The sequence below is a fragment of the Apostichopus japonicus genome, chromosome 18 (assembly GCF_037975245.1).
Source record: "Apostichopus japonicus isolate 1M-3 chromosome 18, ASM3797524v1, whole genome shotgun sequence".
Lineage (NCBI taxonomy): Eukaryota > Metazoa > Echinodermata > Holothuroidea > Aspidochirotida > Stichopodidae > Apostichopus > Apostichopus japonicus.
The window spans coordinates 5651781-5678053 of record NC_092578.1 but is presented as its reverse complement, the minus strand read 5'-3'; the positions used below and the strand labels follow the sequence as shown (position 1 = coordinate 5678053).

The window sequence follows — 26273 nt, the reverse complement described above, 5'->3', positions numbered from 1 at the left end:
CTCTCCTTTGCCTTCATTAGCAAAGCCTTTGCAATCTGCACCCCTTTCTCTGCCATGCCATTAGACTGAGGATGGTATGGACTAGACGTAATATGATGAAATTTATAAAGTTTCGAAAAACTGTCAAATTGCCAACTTTTGAATTGGGGTCCATTATCTGTGATAAGGACATCTGGAATACCATGGCGTGCAAATTGTGATTTACAATGTACTATAACAGTTTCACTCTTAGTACTAGGTAAATGTGAAATTTCAAAGTACCCAGAGAAATAATCAATTAAAATCAAATAGTTATTTCTATTCCACTCAAAGAGATCAGCACCCAGCTTCTGCCAAGGTCTTTGAGGAATCTCATGAGATTGTAGAGGTTCTTTTTGATTTTGCCTCCTGTGTGTGTTACAGATGGAACACTTTGAAATTAAATCTTCAATTTCAGCACTCATTTGAGGCCAAAACATAATGTCCCTTGCTCTTCGTTTACATTTTTCAACACCAAGGTGAGCATTGTGGACTTGAATTAAAATACTGGATCTTAGTGTAGTTGGAATAATTAACTTGTCCCCTCTAAACAATAGACCATCACTTACAGTGATTTCATGTTTATAATTCCAGTACGGTTTTGCACCTATGGGGACGTCTGTCCTTGAACTAGGCCATCCTTGCCTGGTTAGCTCAATCAGCTCTCCCAAGGCTTCATCACCACTTGTAGCATGCAAAATTTCACTCATTTTGGTTTTAGAAATTGGCAGCATTTCAAGTCGAGCCACCTCAAATTCCTTTTCACCTAAATTGTCTGCTTCTTGTTTTAAACTTGCTCTAGACAATGTGTCAGCAATAAATAACTCTGCCCCTGGTCGGTATTGTACACTCAGGGGGTATTTCTGTACTTTCATTAACATTTGCTGAAGTCGATGTGGAGTTTGATACAAGGGTTTCTTAAAAATTGGTTCTAATGGTTTGTGATCTGTTTCAACATGAATTGATTTCTGACCATACAGGTACTCATGAAAACGCTCACAACCAAACACAATGGCCAGCATTTCTTTTTCGATTTGGGCGTAATTTTGCTGACTCTTAGTCAATGATTTAGAAGCATACGCTACTGGGGACCCTTCTTGTAGAATTACTGCTCCGACACCGAGGCTACTAGAATCTACTGATAGGGTTACTTCTTTTGTGACATCAAACAATTTTAGAACAGGGGCCTGCGTAATCTTTTCTTTAAGCCTTTGAAAACTCTTTTGTTGAGCATCTCCCCATTCCCAGTGCACACCTTTCTCAAGAAGTGCCCTTAAGGGTGCACTCTCTGTAGACAAATTTGGGATAAATTTTGCTAAATAGGTAATTACACCCATAAACCTTTGTAACCCTTCCTTATCTTCTGGGGACTTCATTTCTGTGACAGCTCTGACCTTCTCTGGGTCAACCTTGAGCCCACTCTCACTTAACACATGACCTAGATAGGTAATTTCAGATTTTCTTATCTGACATTTACTTTTGTTCAGTTTGACTTTTCTAAGTCGGCTTCTCTCCAAAACATTGCGTAACCGCTGGTCATGCTCTGCTACCGTCTCTCCCCAGATTAGAATGTCATCTGCTACGATTTCAACTCCTTCAATACTTTCATACACCTGGCTCATAACATCTTGGAAAACTTCCGGAGCTGAACAAATTCCAAACGGCAGCCTATTAAATTTAAATCGTCCAAATGGAGTATTAAATGTGCAGAACTTGGAACTTTCTTCGTCAAGTTTGATCTGCCAGAAACCTGAGCTTGCGTCCAAAACTGAAAACACTTTCGCTTTTGGCATTCCCGATACCACCTCTTCAATAGTGCGCATAGGAAAATGTTCCCTGCTGATCGCTTTGTTCAAGTCTCTGGGGTCGATGCAAATGCGGGTTTTGTTTGGTTTAATGACGGTCACCATACTATTCACCCACTGTGTTGGCTCATGCACTCGCTCAATTACATTAAGCTTTTCCATTCTCTCAAGTTCCTTTTGAACTCTGTCCCGAAGAGCTACGGGCAATTTTCGGGGCGGGTGAATGACTGGTGGAACATTAGGATCTACTGTTATATGATGCGTCACATCTGTGATTTCGCCTAATCCTTCGAAAACATCCTTGTATTCATCCAGGATGTCTGACTTTTGTTCTTCCTTTGTGGTGAAGACACGTTTGATGAGCTCTAAATTTTGACTGCTCTCCAGCCCTAACAAACATTGTGGTGAACCATCTACTACTTGGAAATCTAGCACATGGTAGCGGTCCTTATACTCGCAAAGTAAGTTAATGTGTCCAAGGGGACTCAATCTTTGTCCTCCATAACCCACAAGTTTTGTTCCGCTTTTAGTCAGAGGTTGTTTTGTGACACGTTGGTATGTGGCATAATTAATGACATTGCACTCTGCTTCAGTGTCAATTGTGAAGAGCACTGGCTTATCCTCAAGCTTGAGTGTCACTTCCCATTTTTCTTTGTTTGTGATGGAGTCGTTCTTTGTCATTCCAATAAAAAACTCATCAATTTCTGGGTCAGAATCTGAATCTCTCCCCTGGGATTTGACTACTCTGACTTCTTTTGGTTTTTGCTTTGGTGCATTTTCTTGCTTGCTTCTACAAACTACTGCAAAATGATTCAGTTTTCCACAGTTTCTACATGATAGCCCTTTAGCTGGACAATCATGATTCTGAGTCCACGCCCTGCCACATTTAAAACATGACTGTGTCTGATTCTGAAACTTTTTGTTTCTTAGTGTATTAGAATTCGCAAAAGTTCTTACCGTTTGCAAGTTCTTTTCTGTGTCCGCTGTGAACGACTTCATTTGGTGCGTTGTAGCTTCACTTGCACGGCAAATGTCCACAGCTTTCTTTAACGTCAGGTCCTCTTCACGGAGAAGACGTCGACGGATCTGGTCATCACAGACCCCGCACACAATCCTGTCACGAATTAATCCTTCTGCTAAGGTGCCAAATTCGCAACTTTTCGATTTGTTACGTAATTCCGTCACATAATGGTCGATGGTCTCATGTTGCTTTTGGTTTGTAGTGTTGAATATGTGGCGTTCCCACGTTATGTTCTTCCTGGGCGCACAGTACTCCTCAAATTTCTCCATTACTTTATTAAGTGTCTTTTCATCTCCTGCTTCCTGCCATTGGAATGAGTTGTAAATCTCAACTGCATCCTCCCCAGCAATATGAAGTAACGCTGCGCTCTTTACTTCATCTGTTTTAGCGGCTATACCACTTGCAGAAATGTATAGAAGAAACATTTGCTTCCATTTCCTCCAGTTTTCCGCAAGGTTTCCTTGAAGGCTCAACTCGCCTGGTTGTCTCAGCTGATCCATATTTGCAATTTCCAGTAACAAAATTAGAAAATTCTTAAAATAAGGATAACTTTTTCACTTCTGACACCATGTAATATTCTTGATGATAATTATACAAGAGATGATTCGAAGAGGAGTTGTTATGGCTTTGACTTCTGTATTCAGAGTGTCTCATTATACACACTCATTGTTCTTAACTACTTCTACTAACATGCGTCATATACAAACATTCCTAAGAGTGACCACAGCCCCATGCTTCTTAGGGTAGGTTGGTGGTTACAACAGGACATATTGTGGTTGCTAAAGGGTGGTGTAAAATACAGTACTGTAGAATGAGTACAATATGTTACATCTCCCTTTTTTCAGTTAAAATAAATTTAAGGATGTGGATGAGAAACAATTTACTTATCCAGAAATATACTTGAAGGACAATGACCTAACACTGCATAACTGTAAACTCAATCTCTAGCAAAGATTCGACTACTGGTTCTAAGTTACCAAATGACTTCCGCTTCTACTTCTGACACCATGTAATATTCTTGATGATAATTATACAAGAGATGATTCGAAGAGGAGTTGTTATGGCTTTGACTTCTGTATTCAGAGTGTCTCATTATACACACTCATTGTTCTTAACTACTTCTACTAACATGCGTCATATACAAACATTCCTAAGAGTGACCACAGCCCCATGCTTCTTAGGGTAGGTTGGTGGTTACAACAGGACATATTGTGGTTGCTAAAGGGTGGTGTAAAATACAGTACTGTAGAATGAGTACAATATGTTACAGCACTGACCTGCATAGAGTGTGACCACTTCCGACTTTGCAATTTCCCAAGATCAGGCCCCGAAAAATCCAAGGGCACTTTACTGTATGGATATCTAGCAATATCTAGCGAAGTATATTATTTAAAACCCAATTCCAGCCAATGTTGTACTGAGTACAACATCGGGACATGATTTTTTGAAAAATTCTAAAACAATAACCCACCACCCAACAGACTTGAAACTGCGTTCATTTGAAAAAGAAGGCAGGGCTTGCCTATAAATATAATATAAAAGGTAAGAATAAAGATGACATCGGTGTATCTGGTAAGTAAAAAAGCACAGGAAATTAGGCTTAGATGGAGACAAAGTTTTAGCCGAAATTAGGTTTATGCTAAGGTTTGATTACTGTATTTGTACAGTAGTCTCCATTATACTCCATACAGTACTTGCCCACTCCCCCTGGAAAATCACAAATTAAAAAAAAAAGTTAAGCATTTGACATTTCAATGATTTCCCCCAACCGACAGTTCTCTAGTTATGTTCATTTTATACGGACCCATAATGCATTACTGAAATTATTGAAAGTCAAAATCCTAAGACATGAGATCTCAAAATAACCGATGTGTAAATGCAACTTGAACGGGAAGTGTCTCTTCCGACGATCTAGGAGTATTTTTTGGCAAAGAAATCGTCGTGCGCTCCGCGCCAAACGATGGTGGCGCTCCGCTTAGATAGTATACTCAAGTAGTGTGTTACACCTTTATGACCTACTGACCCCCCCCCCCTGTAAACATTTCTGAGGACGCCCTTGCTTAGACCTCCTGATAGGGGCCCCTTTGGGCCAGGAGCCCGCCAGGCTCATCGTTACACCCGGGTGGAGCATTACACAATAAACAGATAATAGTTACTTATTTCAGTCTCCTTTCAACTATTCGAATCTTTAAAGCAAACAGCAGATATCACATCATATATCAGTGAGCATGAAAACGGCGCTCCGGGATGAACAGCCTCCAACTGTAGATATGTGTAGTGTTCGGTTTCGGAAATATCTGGTATTTTTTCATTTCCTTCAACGAAATTTTATACCACCCAGATCACCGGAAATGGCATTTCTCGGGCTTGTAAATGACCAACCAGATGTACACTTTTTGCCTGAGAACCAAGTATTTCCCAATAGTTTTTTTTCCATCCATAACCTTTTTGAAGATTGTCACCAGTCACACATCATGCTCGACCTCATCGCATGTCCTGTGGATCATTGCTTTTGTAGGTGATTCTACGTCGCGGCCCACAATATCCGTCAGCCCCACTTTTGTTCCGAATTTGAAAATTCACATTCTCGTGAATAAACTCACTTCAAAACATACCCATAATGTTGCACAAATTTTCATCTATGGACAACCAATATAGAAAAACCTCCTTCAACCCCCTAACAGACCGGTCAAAATTGCATGGAGGGAATAATGATGAAGAATGGTGGTCAGGGAATTTTCGAAAATTCAGACAGAGTTAATTTATTGGTGTACATCTATTAAAACCTCTTATACGGCTATTATAAAACTTGGTTGAAGGAAATGAAAAAATAGCAGATATTTCCTTCAACCGAACACTACACACATAGGCGTAGGAGGCGGGAGGGGGCTGAAGCCCCTAATTCGCTATTACTAATGTAAAAGAGAGTTTTGACATAATTGGACCTCCATGTTTTTTCTCTATCTACATAAAACATTTCGTTGTTTACATTAGCATCCCGCTGTATACTGCGCAACTTTCACGGACCGTACGTTATACGGTGGCATGCGATGTAATAACCGATGTTTGCATATATGATATTGACATTAGTATGTTGAACGCGCGCGGAGCGCGCGAAAATTTGTGATTATTTTTTTCGAGCAAGTCGGACAGTTTTGAGGCTGTTCATCCTGGAACGCCATTTTCAGGCTCACTGATATGATGTGATATCTGCTGTTTGCCTTACAAATCCTATAGCGAGGAATTTGCCAAGGGAGGGGCGAAGCCTGTAGGCAAATTATCTAAGCGTAGCGCCACCATAAGTTGGCGCGAAGCGTACAAGAAAATTTTGGCCGAAAATGCCTCCCAGATCGCTGGAAATGACACTTCCCAGGCCTTGTAAGTTGCAGCTAAGCACTTTCTACATTTGAAATAACTAGCAATATCATTGACGCATTTCGGGAAGGGGGCGGTCGCCCCCTTCCCGAAATGCGTCATGTTCCCGGTCGACACGGTCGAGTTCGAGACCAGCCACAATTGGTTTCATTGCACAATTCTACAATTGTTTAAGGCGTATATATACACACACACACGTTATGATAGACCATATATAGTATATATATAGATCACGAGTGAGAGAGGAAAATGGAACGTCAAAAATGGAGTTGTCGGTGTAACGGGTAGGGTGAGGCACACGCCCCTTCCGAAATCATTGATCCGTCACTGGCTACCCTGTGTATATAATAGGGATCAGCGCTGTAATGATGTCCCTGTACCTCTTTCTCTTCCCGGTGTCTTGGCGTTTTTCTTTTACTCCCTCCTTTTCTCCTTTTTCTCTCTTTCTTCTTTTTCTTTTCCCTTCCTTCCTCTCCTCCTCCTCTTTTTCCCCTCTTTTTTCCTTTTTTCTTCTCTTTTTTCTTCTCTCCTCTTTTTCTTACCCCGGGGGCGCGCGCCCCCAACGCCCCCCCTGGATACGCGCCTGTTTATTGATATTTCCTTAATTTTTTCAGTTGACTAACACTTTGAAAACTGATGCTTTTTTTACTAACTCTTAATTTGCCTTAATCGCTTTTATGGAATTTATCTATCATACGTTTTATTCTCTCTTATTAAACATAATTGTATTTTATGCTATTTATACTGGAATGAAGGATCGGAAACTGAAACTATAACTAGATCTAACAGCTAGGACATGTTCCTTTTGAATTTATGTGTGCTATGAAAAAGAGGTTCGACCCACACCCTCTATCCACTCTTGTTCAAACATATATTAATTGGATGCCACCATATACAAATTGAAATGATAAAACTACCATTAATTTATCATGCACAACCAACCTGAACATTCTGCAGCTTGCTTGCATTTTGTGTGCATTGAAACCTTAGCTTTTTCTTAGTAAACTTGTCTAACATTCTGTCCAGATGTTGATCAAGGAATGAAAAGAATGTAGTTTCACAGATTTACATTAGCAAGACTTGAGAAATCAGCAGAAAGCTGTACAAATAGAAAAATCTTATATTACTACCAAGTATTATTCTCAGTATTGTTACCGGGATTTTAAGAGTTGCGCCAGCGCCGGGATACAACATCTTAAAAATTGTTTGCGTCCGCTCAGAAAAAACTTGCGTCCACACGTTCCTCCATGAAAACATGCACTTTAAATTACCTCTACAGGAACGCACAATACTTAGTTATAATGACCCCTGACAAAAACATTGGCTTGTGCGCAACGGATATCCTATAGTTATAGGTTTATAATGTGCATATTGAAAATCATAAATGCAAATTATACAACCCATGCCTATGGAAGCGTGGGGACATTAATATTATATGTATTATCTTAGATTACAAATAAATTCATGTGTTTGCACTGAAACCCTTTACAAGGTGTACTTACTATATAAAGAGAAGTGCAACTCATAGCAAGAATATTTTGACATAATGTGGTAGCCCATACATGCAATACAGACACAACTCTTTAAATGTACATTAATATTCACACAGATTGAAAGAGGAAGGTGCCAACTGCATTATCAGTACGCAGCTGGTACGGTACGATGCCAGCATTATTTTAATATATGCCAGCATTAATTTGAATTTATGTCCACATCAAATCAATTTTATGTAGACATAAAAAAGTCCTGCCCTCTGATATGTCGTCATAATTTCTAAATTTTGTCCACTGTGGCCAACCATACACGTGATATTTGAGAGTGCACACACATGAGAGCCTATACTACAAACTTTGCTATCTCTACACGGGACAGCAACGTTACAATTAGTTGCATTGAGACCGTCAGTATAATGCGCTATATAATTAAGTTATTTAAACATAATACGTTGTGTTTATTGAGCACGATAAATGCAAAAATGTTTGCAGACAATGGTAGGGACTATTAGCCAAACAAATCACAGGAAATTTGGAAACGCATCATTGACTGCTTTCAGCATGAAACTTCTTTGTAACGGGAGTGTTTTTAACCTTCTACTTTGCGGTTGATTGTTATCATTTATTTGTTTGAAACAAATTCAATCATCTATACAAAGGATTGGAAGAAATTTTGGTTCTTTTGAGAAGTTGCGGTTTTTTTAAAAGAAAGAAAGAAAGATATTATTCCAAAAAGTACGAAAACATGTTATTGGAAACCTGCTCAAATACCGAATCATGTGTCGTTGTACTCTTGTTTACACAATTTACACGTTGACACTGAGGGTTATATCTACGATTTGCGCAAACAGATGAATATTTTTTTATGTTTTTTTTTTATTATGTTCACATGGCACAATGTTGTACAGTACAATGCGACGTGTGAGTGGTACTTTGTTTGATCGATGAGTGAAAATTTGAAGTTAGCTTGCTGCAACGGGCCAGGCATTTTGCCGCGTTGGGTCTTTGATATTCGTACGGAACTTTATTGGAATTAAAAAAAAAACCGGATTTCCGTAAAAATACGGAAGACTTACATCCCTGCTATATACCCAAATGTTGTTTATAAATTGAGTTAGCCTAAATAACTGAATTGTTATTCAATTGCAAAATCTTGAAGACTTAAAATTAGCTTTCAGCACACACAAGCTACAGCAAATACACTGTACCAGTTTGCAGCACACAGTGCACACCGTATCATATGTATCCAGTTGGGATATTTTCTCAATTTGACTGCAACAAACCAATTATTGGAGCTTTTTACCAGTCATTCTTTTTCAAGTTGTACAAGACAGGATTGTCATGACATTGATATAGTATTATTAAACCCCATAGAATCTGACTGCAATGGATGCTGACTGTGGTGATACAGTATGTGTAGTAATGTATGGTGTGTAATATTTATGATCACTGTAGTAATCAAGTTTGGCCACATTTGTAGGTGGGGTCACTGTTATTCACATGCTTTTATGAACAAATTCATGCTTATTTTCAGATCAGCTGGAAAATAATTAAGTAAACACATTGGAATATAATGACATGAAACTTCTTATGAAGTAAAAAGTTCTTTCCTCTCTAGTTTTTAAAAACCAATCTCAATGTTTTTGTGTAAAAATCTCCAGTTTGGTGACTGCTCTGGATCAGGATGAGAGTTTAGCTTCTTTAGTGTATCTACTTGACAGAGTGATATTATTTCATAGGGTTTTTTATTTTCTCAAGTGAACAGCATACTGGATATATATATATTTGGGTTTAAGATACTATGACAAACTTATGTCCTCCAAGTCTGATTTATTTACTTGATTTTATCAACAAGAAGCCTCATTGCCATGCTTTTACTACCTAACTTTCCACCAGACTATTAACACTGAATTTTTGTCTTCTTTTCAGCCCTTTACGTTTTACAAAAGATGTGGAGACGGACATCAGGTATCTGGAATGCAGTTTCCCTTTGATTTTGTGACACTCTGGAAATTGGGAGGTTGCAGTTGAATCGATAGCCAAGGTCAACTGTTTCTAAGAATTACCCATGTTGATGAGGTTATCACTGCTATACTTCCTGAAGGTCTTTCAGTGGTCTTGAGGTATTGGAAAGCCCTTTGATTTGGATGAACGAGGTTACCATCGGTGTACTCCTTAAACTTGTCAATGTAGCCAAAATGGAAGATGGTGGGGAAGTGGATTGAATGTTGTCCAAACAGCTTGAGCAGTGCTTATCATTTGCTTCAGTCTAGTTATGCAATAACCACTGAGGTAGTATAGGCTGTTTTCTTCATCTGTGGTCATTGGGTCAGGTGTTTGAGATGAATGTTCACCTCAGGAATGTCATCTGATACTGGACAGTCTGGTGTTTCAAAACTGAAATCAGTGAGGAAGTTGTTCTCATCGGTTTGATAGTTTCCAGCATTTATGATTTGCAGGGCATACTTGAATTCAACTGGCGAAGACATTGTCCGGACACTGCTGAATAGATTCTCCAAGCAATCTTGGGTGAAATGTGATGTCAGGAGGAACTTTTTTTCCCCTTGTCATCGGTTCTTCTTGAAGATCCAAAATTGACTCTCTTGACAGAATACTGTGTTTGGACTGGCTTCCAAGAACATTTGGTTCAAATTTTGATGGTCTTGAACATCTTTATATTAGATAAGGTTATGGCTTTGATCTGGTCAGGAGCAAGCAAACCTGCATGCTTTTGGTAATAGCTGCCTTCTCTTTCCTCATTTTCCTTAGTTCTCTCTGGGCACAAGGCAGACGATACCTTAGAGAACCTTCAGATCTTGATGGTTGATTACATTGACTCTTGTTATTTTGCTGATTTGGTGTGACTGATGGTGTTGCATTTTCAGTGTCACGATCTTGAATAGAATGCAAAGCCAATATAAACACATAAGTGACTGCGATTATTCCTTTCACTGATCAATATAGAGTAGCATATTTCTGCAAATCCTTTGAAACAAGTAATTAAATTAACTTACTCAATAAATAATTTTCTTATTATTATATAAAATGTTAGTACACAAAGGAATATGATTATTCCCCAGGAGTGGAAGTAGGAAAAGATCATTCGACTTGACAATTTGAAAACAAATTAACAGAATTTTTTTCTGCTAATATGAAATTATTGTATCTGCAAACTTTTATATGCAGCGTGTTATCACCGATCACTTCTGGGTCTTATCATTTTGTTTCAATATGATCATTATCCTTCCTTCCAGTTTCGGTCCCCTTCTTGGTTATTTGTGAGACCAGTTTTGTGCCCGGGACCTTCTGTAAACTTGCAGCTGTATATTATGTTACAAATTTACAGAAAAGCAAAAGCTTTCATCAGCTGGGTGGCACAAAATATTGTCTCAGTTGCATGAATAGTTATAAGCCTGATTAGTAATATATTGACAGCATGATGTTAGAATTCCACAGATAAATTCAAATTGGTGTGGAGGAAAACAGGAATGAAATGACAAGTTCAGACGCATGAATCACAATGAAGGGATTTGGAAGAAGAATGAATAGATTGAGGTTAATAATGAAGTGTTTGCTTAATAAGAAGTGAGTGAGAATTAAGCAGATAAATTTAACAATTGGTGTGGAGGAACACAGGAATGAAATGACATGTTCAGAAGCATGAATCATGATGAAGGAATTTAACGAGCATGCCATTGATGTTATTAAAAGGGCAAATGCCAGGCTCCATTTTCTGTATCACCAAGCCAGTTGCCTGAATCAACGGTGCAGAAGACTGCTTTGCATGGCCCTTATTCAATGTCTTTTTGACTACTCTTCTTCTTCTTGGTTCACAGGCCTCAACAATACTCTTAAAAAGAAGCTTCAGATTACTCAAAATAAAGTGGTTCGCTTCATACTTATGCAAGGCCCGAGATTCCATGTTGGGCAGGAGGAAATTTCTGGTCTTGGATTGTTATCCGTAGAGAGTAGAGCTAAATTCATTAGGTTAAACCATACACACAAAATCCTTAACAACTGTAGTTCTCCTTACCTCACCACCAATTTCACCAAAACCTCTGTCATTCATAACCAGGGGACTCGTCCAAGACATCACAATTTCTATGTTGTTGATTCTAAGGGTGGTGTTAGCTCTACTTTCTACTTCACGGCAATCCAGGATTGGAATGCTCTTCCAAATCATATCAAATCCATTAAGTCTTCTCATCTTTTTAGAGCTGAGTTAAGGAAGCATCTCATGTAATTTTGGGGGTGGGGGAGAGGGAGGCACTTTTCTGCTTTTTGTGCAATATCTTCATTTTTTTTTGTGTCTTATTTATTGGTTCCCTAGTCTTTTCCTTTCTTTGTGCAATTTTTCGTCTATAGGGCCCCATTGGAAATGGGCCGACGTTCAGTCAGCCTAATGGGTTTAGCTCCTGTTACTCTTTTTGTTCTTTTCTTTTCCGTCCTCTTTGTCTACTTTGTCTTTGTAATAGTTGTATTTTGTATTTTGAACAATCTGAGTGCGAATAAATCAAATCAAATCAAGCCTTAGTTGGCTACTAATAATGGTCTAACTCTAACTAGGCTAAGTTAGACTGAGTGCTTGCATTGGCCTAATTCTAACTAAGCTAGACCAGGCTTTTTAAACTCAGTCTTAGGCCTCGAATTAGCGAGGTATATTTTGCTTGTTTGCTTTGATCTAAAATTGAAGAAAACAGGAATTTCTGGCCTTTTTTAACCAAAACATGACGATCTAGTCTTCGATGATGAGACCTAGGCTATATGCCTATCCTCGCCTCACACAGCTTTGTACTAATACTATTCACTTTAGACCGCCAGCCTGTCCGACCAACTTTTGTTTCCAAATCTTTCGTCTTTGGACGTTGGTTGGAAAACCCCTCAAAAAAGAACTCAATCTTCACTTCGCTGGCTACATCCCCAAGGCCTCACATCAAGACATAGTTGTATATAAGGAGGTTTTTCTGTTTTCTCTAACAAATTAAAATAATTGTTACGCAAGTATTGTACTAGCCTAAGTATGCATTGCATCGTTAGTGTTGTCTGCTCATCGCAAAAAGTTTTTGATTTGGAACTATCATGGCGTCCTATGAGGGTGTGTCACCTCTCGACCAATCAAAATCGGTCCCCCATTGGCCAAACTCTCTAAATATACGGCTCTGGTCCAGTGTAACCAGGGAGTTGGTGCAACCATGGAAGTAGCCTATTAACACTGGCAAAATATCGCAAACTTAATATACATATCTAGTATCAACAGCATTCATCTGGGCGGTATTAATAAATTTATGAATATTCATATATTTCATCAGCCACCCCAACTGGCTGCAGATTGCATCATCATGCGTTTAAATTAAACAATAACAAAATCCATATGAACACGTGAACAACACCTCTACGTTACAGAAATTTCCAGGCCTGTCCTCAGCTTTGTAGAATCAGCTTACTACTGAAGCTTATCGACGCCGCGGATCAACTGAATTTGAGGTATCGACAATTTCGAGTTTTTTTAACGTTTGTGTAAGTCAAAATTTGCTAGGCATATTTTAGCCTTCGTATTTTGACATATATAAGATTTCCCGAAAGTTTTATCAAAACCTGGTAAGAGGAAAACCAAAATAGACTAGATCATAGGTCTTTTGTTAGATTATAGTTTAAGAGGTTTTCTGGCTCCTTGCTGTTAAATGTATGATCACACTGATGTATCCGTTTACGCCACATAGGGCTCACATTACATTTATCAATTTCCCTCCACTCTACAATAGCTAAAATGTGGCTATTTGTGTGCTATCCGAATGTGTTGGAAATGGCCTAGAAGTAAAAGAAAAAGCATACTGGTGATGTGATTTCCATAAGTTTAAAGATAAAATCTTCAGTTGTTCAGGGCTGAATACTTTTGTGGGTAGTAAAATACCTGACTTTATTATCGGACCATTTAAGTTGTATGGATGAAAACCCCTATAACCTATAATCACAGCAATCAATTGTTGTTAAATGTTTTGTGTAATTCAGGGGCAGCAATAATTTTCTTCTGGCAAGATAAAAGCTTCATGATGAAAATCAGAAAATATGCTGTATTTCCAGCCAATCCCTGCACATTTGTTATTCGTTTTTTATTTTGCCGGAGGCAGATGCAATCTATGCGATGGACGTACGTTTTTATATGTTGCACTTGCTTGTAAACACCGTAACTCAAAAAGTTCATGGTAGATGAACACTTGGTATGTGAATATGTCTTATTGAGTACAAGAACCCTATTCTTTTCTGTAAAGTTAAATGGTCATCTTGTTGAACTTAATACTTGGTATGTACAGTAGATCCAGGTTGGCATGTGTGTGTGTCTGTGACACTTGCTTGGGTCCGCGATAACTCAACAACAGGGTGATGGATATTTGTCATACTTGCTGTGTAGATGTATTATAGTGAGGTGTCTGGGCCCCGCGAAATTCGGTGCCCATTTTTGGGTCGGGTGTGCCCAAAGTTTATTTCCACCTCAAATGCATTTTGAGACACATGTATTCATTTTGGAATCAAGCTTTGTGTATTTCTCACAGTATAATGCATCCGGGGTATTAGTGTTTTGCGCATCGATCTATCATGCAACCTAGCAATTCTGATGTCATTTATTTTTTGGCCAGGGCTTTGAATTACAAAAAGTCAACCATCCATGGAAAAAATACAACGATTATACCCTGTCTTAAAATATATCTCATGTTAAGTTTTAATTTCTCTTATATTTTTAATCTACTTTTTCATAAAGATAAAACCTTACAAGATGTGTGGTATTTGGGCATTGTTCGGTGATGACACTGGAGATATATCCAAGCAGTACAAAAGTGCTGCCAAGATCTCTCACAGAGGACCGGACTCGTTTCGAATCGAAAGCGTGAACCACTTTGGTAACTGCTGCTTGGCCTTCCATCGCCTCGCCGTCGTAGACGATCTGTACGGTATGCAACCCATGAGGATCAAGACGTATCCGTACGTATGGCTGTTGTACAATGGAGAAATCTACAATTACAGAAAGGTTTGTCCAGCTTCCAGAGCTCTGCAATTTGATTCGTGTCTTCCCACAGTGTGGTGGTTCAGTACGGTAGTATCGTGCCCTGCCGTTAAATGAAGGCTACTGTTGTAAAGAATCCTATTATAAATGATTGTAACTAATTTAAAAAGAAAAACATAAAACTTGACAAATGTGGTAATAAATATTTACAGCTTATTTCACATCAAGTTTTTTGTGTCATATTATTGAAATGTTTGAATGTAGACTTTTGTGCAGGATTATGATAGAGAGAAGCCATTAAGTGTCTTTCTTCAGCTTTTAATTGTGCAAAGTACAATACTAATGACAATTATTTCTAGTGTGAGACTACGGGATTGGCTTCCCGGTAGAGGGGTATGGTTAGATCGTCTTGGCCCCGGGTGGTTCATTGAGATTTTAGGCTACCAAGCCAACGTAAAGAATCACAGCTGCAATCTTTCTCATCTAAAAACTTACTATTGATTTGCTTCGTTATTCTCTCGAGTATTAATTTTGAATAATCATAAAAAAAAGCTATAAAAAAAATGAATCAAAGTGATCAATTATATGCGATGAAACTTTTAATTAAAATTCTATTCGAATCAAAATCCAGATTTGTTTCCTAAATCTCATGACTGTAGGTCAGGTAATAAACAATTACTTTACGTTTTTTTTAAATATCTGAGCATAGAAATCAGGAGTAAATACTAGATGTATTAAAAATCCTTGGGACTGTATCCAGAGCAGCTACAAGGGTCTTAAAGATGCTTACAGCGTAAATTAAACATATTCCATACTGTTACATTGAAACCTGTGATATCGTTATTTTTATTTACTTAAAAATTGTTTCTCTTTCTTTCTTTATATTTCACTTCAGGTTGAAAAGCACTTTGGTTTCAACTATTTGACCGAATGTGATGGAGAATCTATCATTCATCTCTACATGAAAGGCGGAATCCAATATGCAGCCTCCATGCTGGATGGGGTATTTGCATTCTGTCTTCTCGATACCATGGCCAAAAAGGTATTTCATCTCAGAGGGGTATATTCTGGTGGCTGAAGTATATTGCTGAAAAGAAATGCTACAAACTTCTGCATCAAATTTTGACCTCTGATTTGTATGCTGAAGATATCAATTGTTTCAAATTTGATAGTATTTTATGAGTAAATCTGGTAACACTTGAGTGAATCATGTCAGCTGTTCAACTGAAAATGTTCTTTTGATTCTTTGCTGGAGACAGAAGGAATCTATGTGATGGTGATGGCATGTGTGTGTGTATGTGACACCTGCTTGTAAACACTGTAACTCAACAGGGTCAGGGAGGATTAACTTAGTAACTGGTAAGTGTTTTGGCCTTGTTGAGTTTAAGAACCCTATTCTTTTCTGTGAAGGCCAAAGGTCATTGAGGTAATCAGAGGTCAAAGTCTGAAAAGTTTGTAAACATGATAACTCAAAAAGTACATCTTTGTTGAGCATGATACATAGTGGAATTTTGAGCAAACTATATGGCAAGGAATCACAAAAACCCTCAGGCTTTCTGCTTATTTTGCATTATAATATTAATTAATTGATTCACAGAGGAACATATTAGGACTGGTTACAAAAAGTTGCGTGTTGATGACATTCTTAATTAATTGAACTAATTGATGACTTTGATTGATGACTTTGACAGTCATTGTAGACATCAGATGGTGAATCTTTATAATGGAATGCATAATGCAGCTTTAATCTTTTTGGAATTTTCACTTTTTTGCATTCAAATTGTAGATTTTGTAGTCGATCTGTTTAATCGCTTTACTCTTCACCAGTGCTTTTAATCTTTTTTCGATCTCATATTCCTGTATATATCTGTATATGGTATATGTATTTACTGTTTTATGTCATTGTATTTTCTAGATTGTTTGTAAAGCGCACAGATGCATCGCGCGTAGTGCGCTATACAAAATTTTATCTACATTACATTACATTAATCTTGATGAATCTGAAGTTTTCAGTGAACTGCAGGTTAGATTCTCCTATCCTTTCATTCATCAGGTATATCTTGGAAGGGATACTTTTGGAGTGAGACCGATGTTTAAACTAAGTGATGAGGAAGGATTCATGGCAGTCTGTTCTGAGGCCAAAGGTAAAGATGTCTTAAAGATTAAACTTTTATGCTTGAAAAGTATAGTAGAGAGGTTTCGACAAGAATTTTATATTTTCTAATTATGAGTTTGTTTGTTTTTTTTAAGATCAATGTTCTAATGTTCTTTTGCCATTTTATCCTCTAGGGCTGGTGGACATTCAAAAACACAAGAAATCAGAGATTGTACCATTTCCACCCGGTTACGTGGAAACGTTTGAACTTCAACCCAATGGCAAAGTTGCCCTAGTGGAGTCTGAAAAGTTTCACTCTCTTTGTACTTCTCCCAAGTGGATGGATGTCCCAGAAAGTTTAGTATCAATTGGTAAGTCAGAGAATGGATTGCAGAAATGTTTTAAAGAAGAAAAAATAAAAAAAATAAATAAAAATATAAAACAAGAAAAAAAAAGAAAAAAAGAAAAGAAATGTTTTAATTCCATCCTTAAGCTTCGTCCACCCCACTTTAACACTCCATTGTTCAAAGAGCTGTTTTTTGGTGTTTTGCAAAGTCATTTAGTAATCTACGCAAATATATTAATTGGATACTAAGCTGTATGAGGCTAAGTGCACTCTGCTGTCACAATCATTTAGCTTCTATTCAGGTATTTGTAACCTTTAAGTTCAGTAAAGAAAATTGTGGCTAATTTGTTTGAAAGGTTTTGGAATTTCAGCCCTAATTTGGATTTTGAGTGGACTAAAGAACTAAATTGCACTATCAAGTACCTTTTCTATGTGTTATTGATAGACTAAAGGCTTTTGAGACTGGCCTTTCCGTCAAAAAAATGTAGGGTTAGACATCCAATGTACCTAATGTTTGCCACATCTGCGATCATAAGTAATACCTAAGCCATGACGACAAAGATAAATTAATAAATTATTACTATTATTATCATTTATTTTTGTTGAGAAAGTAGAGGAGGAGTTTTAAAGTTGCAATTTCCAAGTTCTTGTGGTTTGGAGCATTAGTGATGTTGGTGATTGGAGTGTTATCTCTTCAATCTCTCTAGAATCGACAAATAAATTGAGATTGAACTGTCTCGCTGATGTGGGCTGTGCTAAATTGCCCTTCCATCATGATTCACACTTTTGTTTTTGTTTATTTTCACTTCTGTTTTTTTTTTTTAATTGATTTTTATTTGTTTTTATGTGCCTTCAGGGCAAGATGTGGAGGAGAACATTCGTGAACTCATCACAGACGCTGTGAAAAAAAGGCTCATGTCAGATCGGAGAATCGGCTGTCTCCTCTCAGGTTGGTTCTGCAAGTATTGATAATGCAAATAAAATTTGTGGTGTGAGTAGAAAGTCACAGGTACTTGAATGAAGTTTGGAGTACTTGTACGAGAATTTAATCGCAATGACGAGTACACATACGGACTCGAGTGACGCAAATGTGATGTGCAGAAATGACATAGCAGAACAGTAGATAACAATGACCGAACATGACTGATTGACGTATTAAGAAAGATTAGTGAGAACAGTTGATCAGAATAGTTGATGAGCGGTAAATTTTATTCAAGAAATTATGTTATTAATTAATATTCAGAGCACTTTCTGCATATTGTCAAATTTACCAAAACCTATCAATTATAACATGAAAGAAAGTTGCAACAGATTGAACTAGAGCAACCTCCTACATTTTGTCCTCAAATGACAGTTGAAGTTAATATGTGTTTTGGCACTGTAGTTAGACACTGTGTCAAGTGTGTAGATGCTGATGGGGCTGCAGCATGATGCAGCCAGGCTCCTTAGGACATAACCTATTGCACTCTGGGTTTAACACAGTAGGCACTGCAAGTATTCAGAGACAATCCCTGTTGTTTGATGTTGATTTCTTCTAGCTGAGCAGGATTCTTATTCTTTTTGATACAGTGCCTTATTAACATTAATTGGAATTGAGCTTCATTGAGCTATTAAAACTCCCCTATTTATTTCTTTGATTTTTTTCACCATTTTTAGAAAAATGAAACTTCACTACAAGTTATAAAATAGAATTGAAATATGTGTCTAGAAACAACTCGATAAGCTGCTCAGTTGATGTCGGAATACTGTCTTGCTCAGCCAGTGTAGCTTTGACATTACTTTGGAAATCAATGTTTTATCAAAGCATCATCTTCATAACAGTGAAAGCAAGGCTTGTTGAGGCACATATTTTCACTTTAGAAGTAAGGGGTAATCTTACCTATTCTAGTACTTTTCGGTCATCTCATACGTCCTTTAAATACCAGCCATCCCATCTGCTTTTATTCTATTTTGTACACAATCTTCATCCTTTCGCTCTGTTGTTGTTTTGTTGCTAGGTGGATTGGATTCCAGTGTGGTCGCTGCCTTGGTATGTAAACTCTGTAAGGAATCTGGCATTAACTATCCTGTACAGACGTTTTCGATTGGTATGGAAGGAAGTACAGATATAGCAGCTGCAAGAAAGGTAACCGTGGTTATGGAAAAAAATCATAAATTTTGTTGCACATCCGTTCACCATTCCACTCACTTATCTAGGTCACACCACCCAAGTGATTTCCATATATCACTTATGCCAAAGAAATATTATATCACTTATGCCAGGAGAAGAAAAGAAGAGAAACAATGGCCAAAACAGCTGTTACATGAATTTTCTTTTTTCCCCCATCAAAGTAGCAAGCATGAGTGCTGTCACCATATTTCATAAACAATATTTAGCCAAAACAGCTGTTACATGAGTTTTCTTTTTTCCCCCATCAAAGTAGCAAGCATGAGTGCTGTCACCATATTTCATAAACAATATTTAGCCAAAACAGCTGTTACATGAGTTTTCTTTTTTCCCCCATCAAAGTAGCAAGCATGAGTGCCGTCACCATATTACATTAGATTTCAGATTTCTGCAAAAAAAATGCCAACCCCAAGTGTTGTTTTAAACGTCGCTTTAATTGCTATTAACGGCGTCACATTTAATATGAAACACACTTCGTTTTAATAATTTTTTTCTGCTTGTTTGCAGATTTCTGCAGATACACTCCAAACACACACACACACACATGTTTGTATTACATTCACACCCAGGACCCATTGTATTTTCCATTGTTGAAATCCACGTACCCTAACCTTAACAATACCCCATACAATAGAATTCTTCCGAGGACGTGGTGATTCTTTAGAAATCACAACCGAGGACCTGGAATTCTTTTGTTCAAGTTCTCGGTCAGATAGAAAAGCAAACGCACAACCACACACAAATGGTGCTGTTAAGCAGCTATTTAGGTGATAAATCATAAATGCAGTCCGCTATTTCCATCCATAGGTGGCAGCCCACATTGGCTCAGAGCATCATGAGGTCACTTTTACCCCAGAAGAAGGGGTTCAAGCTGTAGAAGAGGTCATATACCACTTAGAGAGCTATGATATTACAACAGTTAGAGCATCTGTAGGTTAGTCAATATTACATTTTATGAACTTTGTATATTTTTGATCATCATTATTTTTTATCTCTCAAGCAGTATTCCTTTTAAAAGGTATCAAGCTTTTCACATTCCAAGACATAAACATACTTTGCTGCAAACTTCTGTTGTATACTTGTATGCACCTGTTGTTTACTTCATTCCTCAGTCTATCTTCTCTCAAAGTCATACACATTTCCACGTAACCTGCCTGACCTGGGAGAGTTGTAGACCTGCCAGCCCCACTGACCCACTTCTGGGTCAACTGGGAGAGTTGTAGCCATGCCTGCCCCGCTGACCCACTTCCGGGTCATCATCCATTTCCTCTTCCTTCCCACTCTACCAGTCTGCAGTAAGACAGCTGCATAATTTCCCTCTGTAGAAATGGTGTTGGGTTTTTGCCTGATTCCTACTGTAGGCACGTTTGCAGAGGCCAACTGTTGAACTTAGCAAAGTTACCAAACTCTCAGGTTTTTTCAAAGAAATACTCATCCCTCCTCTTTCTTTAGAAGTTTGTTATTCTGCTCCTTCATAGCACTCGGGGGTTTCTATTTACGGAGTATCGCACAGCTAAGAAGGCATTTGCCACACAATTGCAAATATGTATAGAAGATTTTGTACACTGAAACATAGTATTTTCAGTACTTTACACGAGTTAAAATTCATAAACCTAAAAACGAGTACACAAAGTGTGAATGCAAAATTATTTTCCTTGACACCTTAAAGAAGCTAGTATTGCTACAATGTTGCAGATTAGAAACTAGCCTGTCTAGGAACTGATTTCTTTCTAGTCTGGGGAATGTCGGTTGGGTCTCTTGAGTCCAGTAGCAATTTTTGTTCTCCAGTCCATCCCCTGCCAAGCCCCAATCTTTCCTTTCCCTGTTCCAGGAATGTATCTTGTATCCAGATACATTACCAAAGAGACAGACTCTGTGGTGATCTTTTCTGGGGAAGGAGCGGACGAGGTGGCACAGGGTTACCTTTATTTCTACAAGGCCCCAACACCAGAGGCTGGCAATGAGGAAAGCATGAGACTGATGAGAGATCTCCACATGTTCGATGTGTTGAGAGCCGATCGAACAACCGCTGCTCACGGGTAAGTGGTTTTAGTCCTCGTCAGGGTTCCATGTTCCTGACTGACCGAAATATTAATCTTGCAGATATTTTGAGCTCTATTCATGTACACAAATTTGGTAGCTTCTTGATGTTCTGTACAATTTATTACACGCACTTTCTTCCCTCATATACATACGCATGATCCTCGAATACAACGCTCAGATTGGTCAAGTCTTTAAACAGGGGGTGTGGCTACCATCCATCAAGGCCCCGACTCCTCCTTCCTCTTTTGACCATTCGTATGGAAAGATTACGCAAAAATAGTCCAATTTTGATTGTAGTTAGGTGGCGGCACCTGAATTTATTTTGGTGAAAGTGGGTGTTTACCCATGTAGGCGGGGAAGTCGCCTAGTGCTTTGCAGGGGAAATTATCTACCTCTTCAGAGAATAAACTAGTTTACCACAAATCCCCCAAAACTATGGGTATTGTTTATAGCTTCTAGTTTATAATCAGTAGCTTCTGTGACATAACGGTGATGACTGTCATCGTCTACTATGATTCTTATATATATTTATAGGACAAGGCCATGGCTCAATTGATAAGAAAATGTCATAAGACACTCATAAATAAGTATTCATCTCACTAAAAGACAATCTTTTTGAGAAGCAATTAAATAGTTTTTGTGACAATAAAAGACATTAAATTTCCACTTTATTTATCAGATTGGAGCTGAGAGTACCCTTCCTGGATCATCAATTGACATCATTTTATGCTTCCCTCGATCCCATCTTGAAACAACCAAAGAATAAGTGTGAGAAGTATCTCATACGAAAGGCTTTCGACAATGGCCTATTGCCATCTGAAATTCTCTGGCGACCCAAGGAGGCATTCAGTGACGGCGTCTCCTCATCTAAGAAATCTTGGTTTGAAATTCTCCAGGATCATATTGAGACTCAGGTTAGGGCGGCCATCTTAATTTTTAGATGTGTTCTTAAGAAGATAACACCCATTTTTATATGAGTGTAGAAATATGTCATTGAGCATTCTTATGCTTAATTTGTTAAAATTTAAAAAGTTAAGGTGAAAATCATCCTCTACTGAGATTCAGTTTGGGTAAAATCCCACAAACTTAATATACGAAAGCTCTTAAAAAACACAAAAAGGAGAGAGATTTCATAGGTTGACTCCTGCTAGAATCCAATTGTGCTGGATGGAAGTCAAACATCACTTCATTTTCATGTCAGCAGAAGCCAAGCTGTAACATGTTATTTTTAATTGCAACAGGCTCAACCTGATATATTTGTGTGCTATCAAAATGCTATCGTGTTGGGTTTTCGTGTAACATTGTTGTAGTTTATTTAGTTTTATTCAGTTTATTGTTGTCTCTAAGCTGTTTGTGTTGTAAGCCACTAGTGAATGTAAAGCATTGTTGTACTGTACTCTATATATTATACTACTGTGCTTTTGTTCTGCTGAACTCTAGTGTACTATATTGTATTGTACTGTAAACCAATTTTTTTTTTTTACCCCATTCTTTTTTTCCCCTTCTGGTTGTACCTTGGGCAACCAGGTCTTACTTTTGGATTGCCAGGACAGCATATTTGGTTTTCCAAAATAAAATAAAAAATGTAGCAAAATAACAAAGAAACTGTAGGAGAGATCCCCCCACTTGGGACAATTTTTTTCTACACTCATAGTGTCAGTACCAGCAGTATGAATATTATGTTTCTATCATGTTTCTATGCTGTACAGTACGGTACTCAATATACTGTACTGATTACATATTTGTTGATCTTTTGTACTTCAGGTCACTGACAGTCAGTTGGAGGAATCCCCTCAAAAGTTTCCATTTAACCCTCCGCTCACTAAAGAAGGCTACTTCTACAGGGAGATCTTTGAAAAGTATTACCACGGCAACTCACATTGGATACCGTACATATGGTTGCCAAAATGGCTGCCAGATTGCAGTGATCCATCAGCTCGCTGCTTGGCTCATTACCAGGACACCGATGTTGACAGCAAAGAGAAGGCCTAGAGAAAAGGTTCCGCTGGTCTATAATCTTGACAAAGTACATAAATATTGTTTTGGAGCACCTTTGCATTTGAGACAAGAAAGGATTGTCAAGGCAGCCATAAGTTGCTTGCGTAAGAGAAATAGGGGCACTTATCCCACTCAACCAATTATCTATGTAGGACCCTCAGGAGGGTAGCAATAATTAAGACATTATGTCCCCCATCCTGTTCTTAGGTATATGAATATATTTTATTATATACATATAAGTGTGTGTGTGTGTCCTGTGATGTCACTTTATGAAAACAATCATTTTTACTTCTGTGTTCGATGCTTTTGCGATGTGCACATTTCCAAATATTGTTTTGGCAGCTGATAAAGTCTAACAGTTGTAAACTATTGGTGTCTTTTTTCAAGTTTTGTGCCTTTTACAATTTGTGGAATAAAAAATAAAATCAATGGAGGTAGGAGGAAGTATTTACTATTTATAACTCCAATGACAATGTTACTTGTTCGTATGATGGTTTAGATACTGCAACTCTGGTAGAGTTGTTCAACTTTCTGTGCATACCAGTTTGAAATTGGCAGTGTTACTTGCGGTTAGGGCTGTTACTGAAACTGGTGGATTTATTCAATTGCCTACCAGTGTGATAATGACAATGCTACTTGTGGTATGGGCTGTTTAATACTGAAATCTAGTGGAGTACAGTAGTTCAGTTTTCTACAATTCCATTCTGTTTTAACATCGGAAATCATTCCTAGCTTATGACGAGCTTCTGGATTGAAAAATGTCGACACCAAAGTCCTTAGCGACAGATTTGGTTCTTGTTAATTGCTGTTGATAATAGCTTACTGCTAACTGACATAGAAAGTCGCTGTAAGCATTTCTTTTTCTCTTTGACAGGACTTTTGGAAAAAAACAATAATTGGAAAAAGAATAGAGAAGCAATTTCATTGGACGGAGTCAGTCATTTAATCTTAGGATTTTATCACCATACATATAGCCAACCCTCTGTCACATATAAGGTATCTGGGGTATTTAAGTGAAATTTGGCCCAACAGATCAAGAATACGGACATAAATTTAACAAAAAATATTTTCAATTTTTGATACAGCCTACCTAAGACAACATTTAGTGGAAATATTGTTTTATTTTTTAGTTCTTTTCATTTCCTATATTTTAAGAATTATTTTAAAAGCTTCTATATTTTGTTTTTCAGCTAACAATATTCCAATGTAGAATGTACGCAGTCTACTTTTTACTTTTAATGTTGCAATTATTTTAATTTGCCCATGAACTTGTTTGTGTGACCAAATATTCTTGTAAGTTAAGTACTGTGTACCGTCCCAAGAAATGTAACTCCATTTTGGTCTTTCTACCACATTTGAAAAGATGCAACTTTAGCAAGTTGTGAAATAAGTTTTATCTGTACAGCATTCTGCAGAGTACACAAGAGGATCTGATTTCGGTTTAAGTTGCAATACGTTTTACTTAATTTTTGTATTTGAAAAAAAAAACCATAGAGGACTTGTTGAAAGTGCAGTTTGTTTACCAGTTTTCTGGCTGCTGTAAAAAATATTTTAATTTTAGGGCAAACTTTGCATCGATGCATTACACATTTCTGTGTTGCTTTAAGAACATGTGCCAGCTGGCCCATCCTACCGCATCAGAGCAGAGAAATGGTCAGAAATGACAAACAGTGAAATGGTTATGGCTGGTCTACTGTGGACCTGGTTTACTGTGTATTTTTTTTTTCTCAGAACACTGATATTATCATTTCTTGACAACATCCAAGATGGTCAAGTTATAAAAATAAGACCTAAGTTGTCTATTGAGCAATGTACTAGTAAGGTTTTAAATACTCTCAATGTGACTCCATTTGCTGATATTTCAATGATATCTCTATCATTTCTTAAATGTCCCTCCTGCAGTAGGCGAAAATTGTCATCCCATAATGTGTTATTTAGTAGGGAATACTTCTTAAGAAAGGTCACCCAAAATAGAGGCTGGGCAAGAACACCAAATGACTTAACTGATCCACTCTCGACCCCCGTCCCCTTGCGTTGAGATATTATTTCTATTCAACCCTATTTTCTTTCAATCTTTACATATTTTCTTTCAACCTTTATTTTCTTATCTGCACAGCCCCACAGTTCCCATTGAAGATCTGTTTATCCAACTTTATATGATGGTAACATTGATCAGGGGTGTGTCACCTACTTGTGGAATATTGAACAGGGTCACTCTTTTATTAGAATCCGGTATTTGGGGCTATCAAATATTTCATTTCGTGAAAGCTTCTTAAATGTACATTTTGTTTTATCTTCTTGTTGGCGACCTCCTTTCACCTGATATTTTCCACAGATGTGATGGAATTTGCTTCACTGTTGCGATGTGTGTGACTTAATTGCTGTTTTCAATATATTCCATAGGTATACTGATTAAGTGTAAAACTTACATAGATGGCCAATGTTAATGTCATAAAATTACAGTGTGTGATATTTTATTTTAATTTTCTGAAATATCCTTGGTGAACAATGATGCCAGTGCTGGTTATTCCTGGGAGTCTTTTGCGTAACAGAGCGTTTGTTCTCTAACACGACGATGATCAATGTATACTGAAATGTATGTGATTTTTATTGTTCTTATCCTGCAAAGCTCCAATCCCTGTATGATTGAAAGTACAATGCTTTCATTGAATGCAGTTTTTTTTTAATCGGTTGGTAAAATTGTAACTGTTCAAAGACAACAGAATTTTTACAAATGAAGGCATTTTGGCTGTAACTGTGAATCAACTTCACTGCATCACCAGGATTCTGTAGCAAGAACCACGTACAATTAAACAGAAAGAGTAAATTTTTAAGTTTCACTTATAGGCATTGAAGACTTGCCCCAAACGGCATGCCGCCCTTGAAAAAGTCAACTTTCTGTTGCTTGCAAG

At 37.7% G+C, this 26273-nt stretch overlaps 1 protein-coding gene across 2 annotated transcripts; it reads left to right on the top strand.

Moving 5' to 3' along the window:
* Positions 1-13049: 13049 nt before the first annotated feature.
* On the top strand, positions 13050-25948 carry LOC139959094 (asparagine synthetase [glutamine-hydrolyzing]-like). 2 transcript variants are annotated; one of them, XM_071956668.1, is made up of 11 exons: positions 13050-13196; positions 14470-14736; positions 15608-15754; positions 16766-16856; positions 17002-17178; positions 18010-18102; positions 19151-19278; positions 20128-20254; positions 21152-21359; positions 22043-22277; positions 23128-25948. In XM_071956668.1, exons 2-11 carry the CDS (start codon positions 14485-14487, stop codon positions 23353-23355), a joined length of 1686 nt encoding a protein of 561 aa, XP_071812769.1. In that variant the 5' UTR covers positions 13050-13196; positions 14470-14484; the 3' UTR covers positions 23356-25948. The 2 variants fall into 2 exon arrangements, with proteins under 2 accessions (XP_071812769.1, XP_071812770.1); XM_071956669.1 differs by having other exon boundaries at positions 13076-13229.
* Positions 25949-26273: the final 325 nt, after the last annotated feature.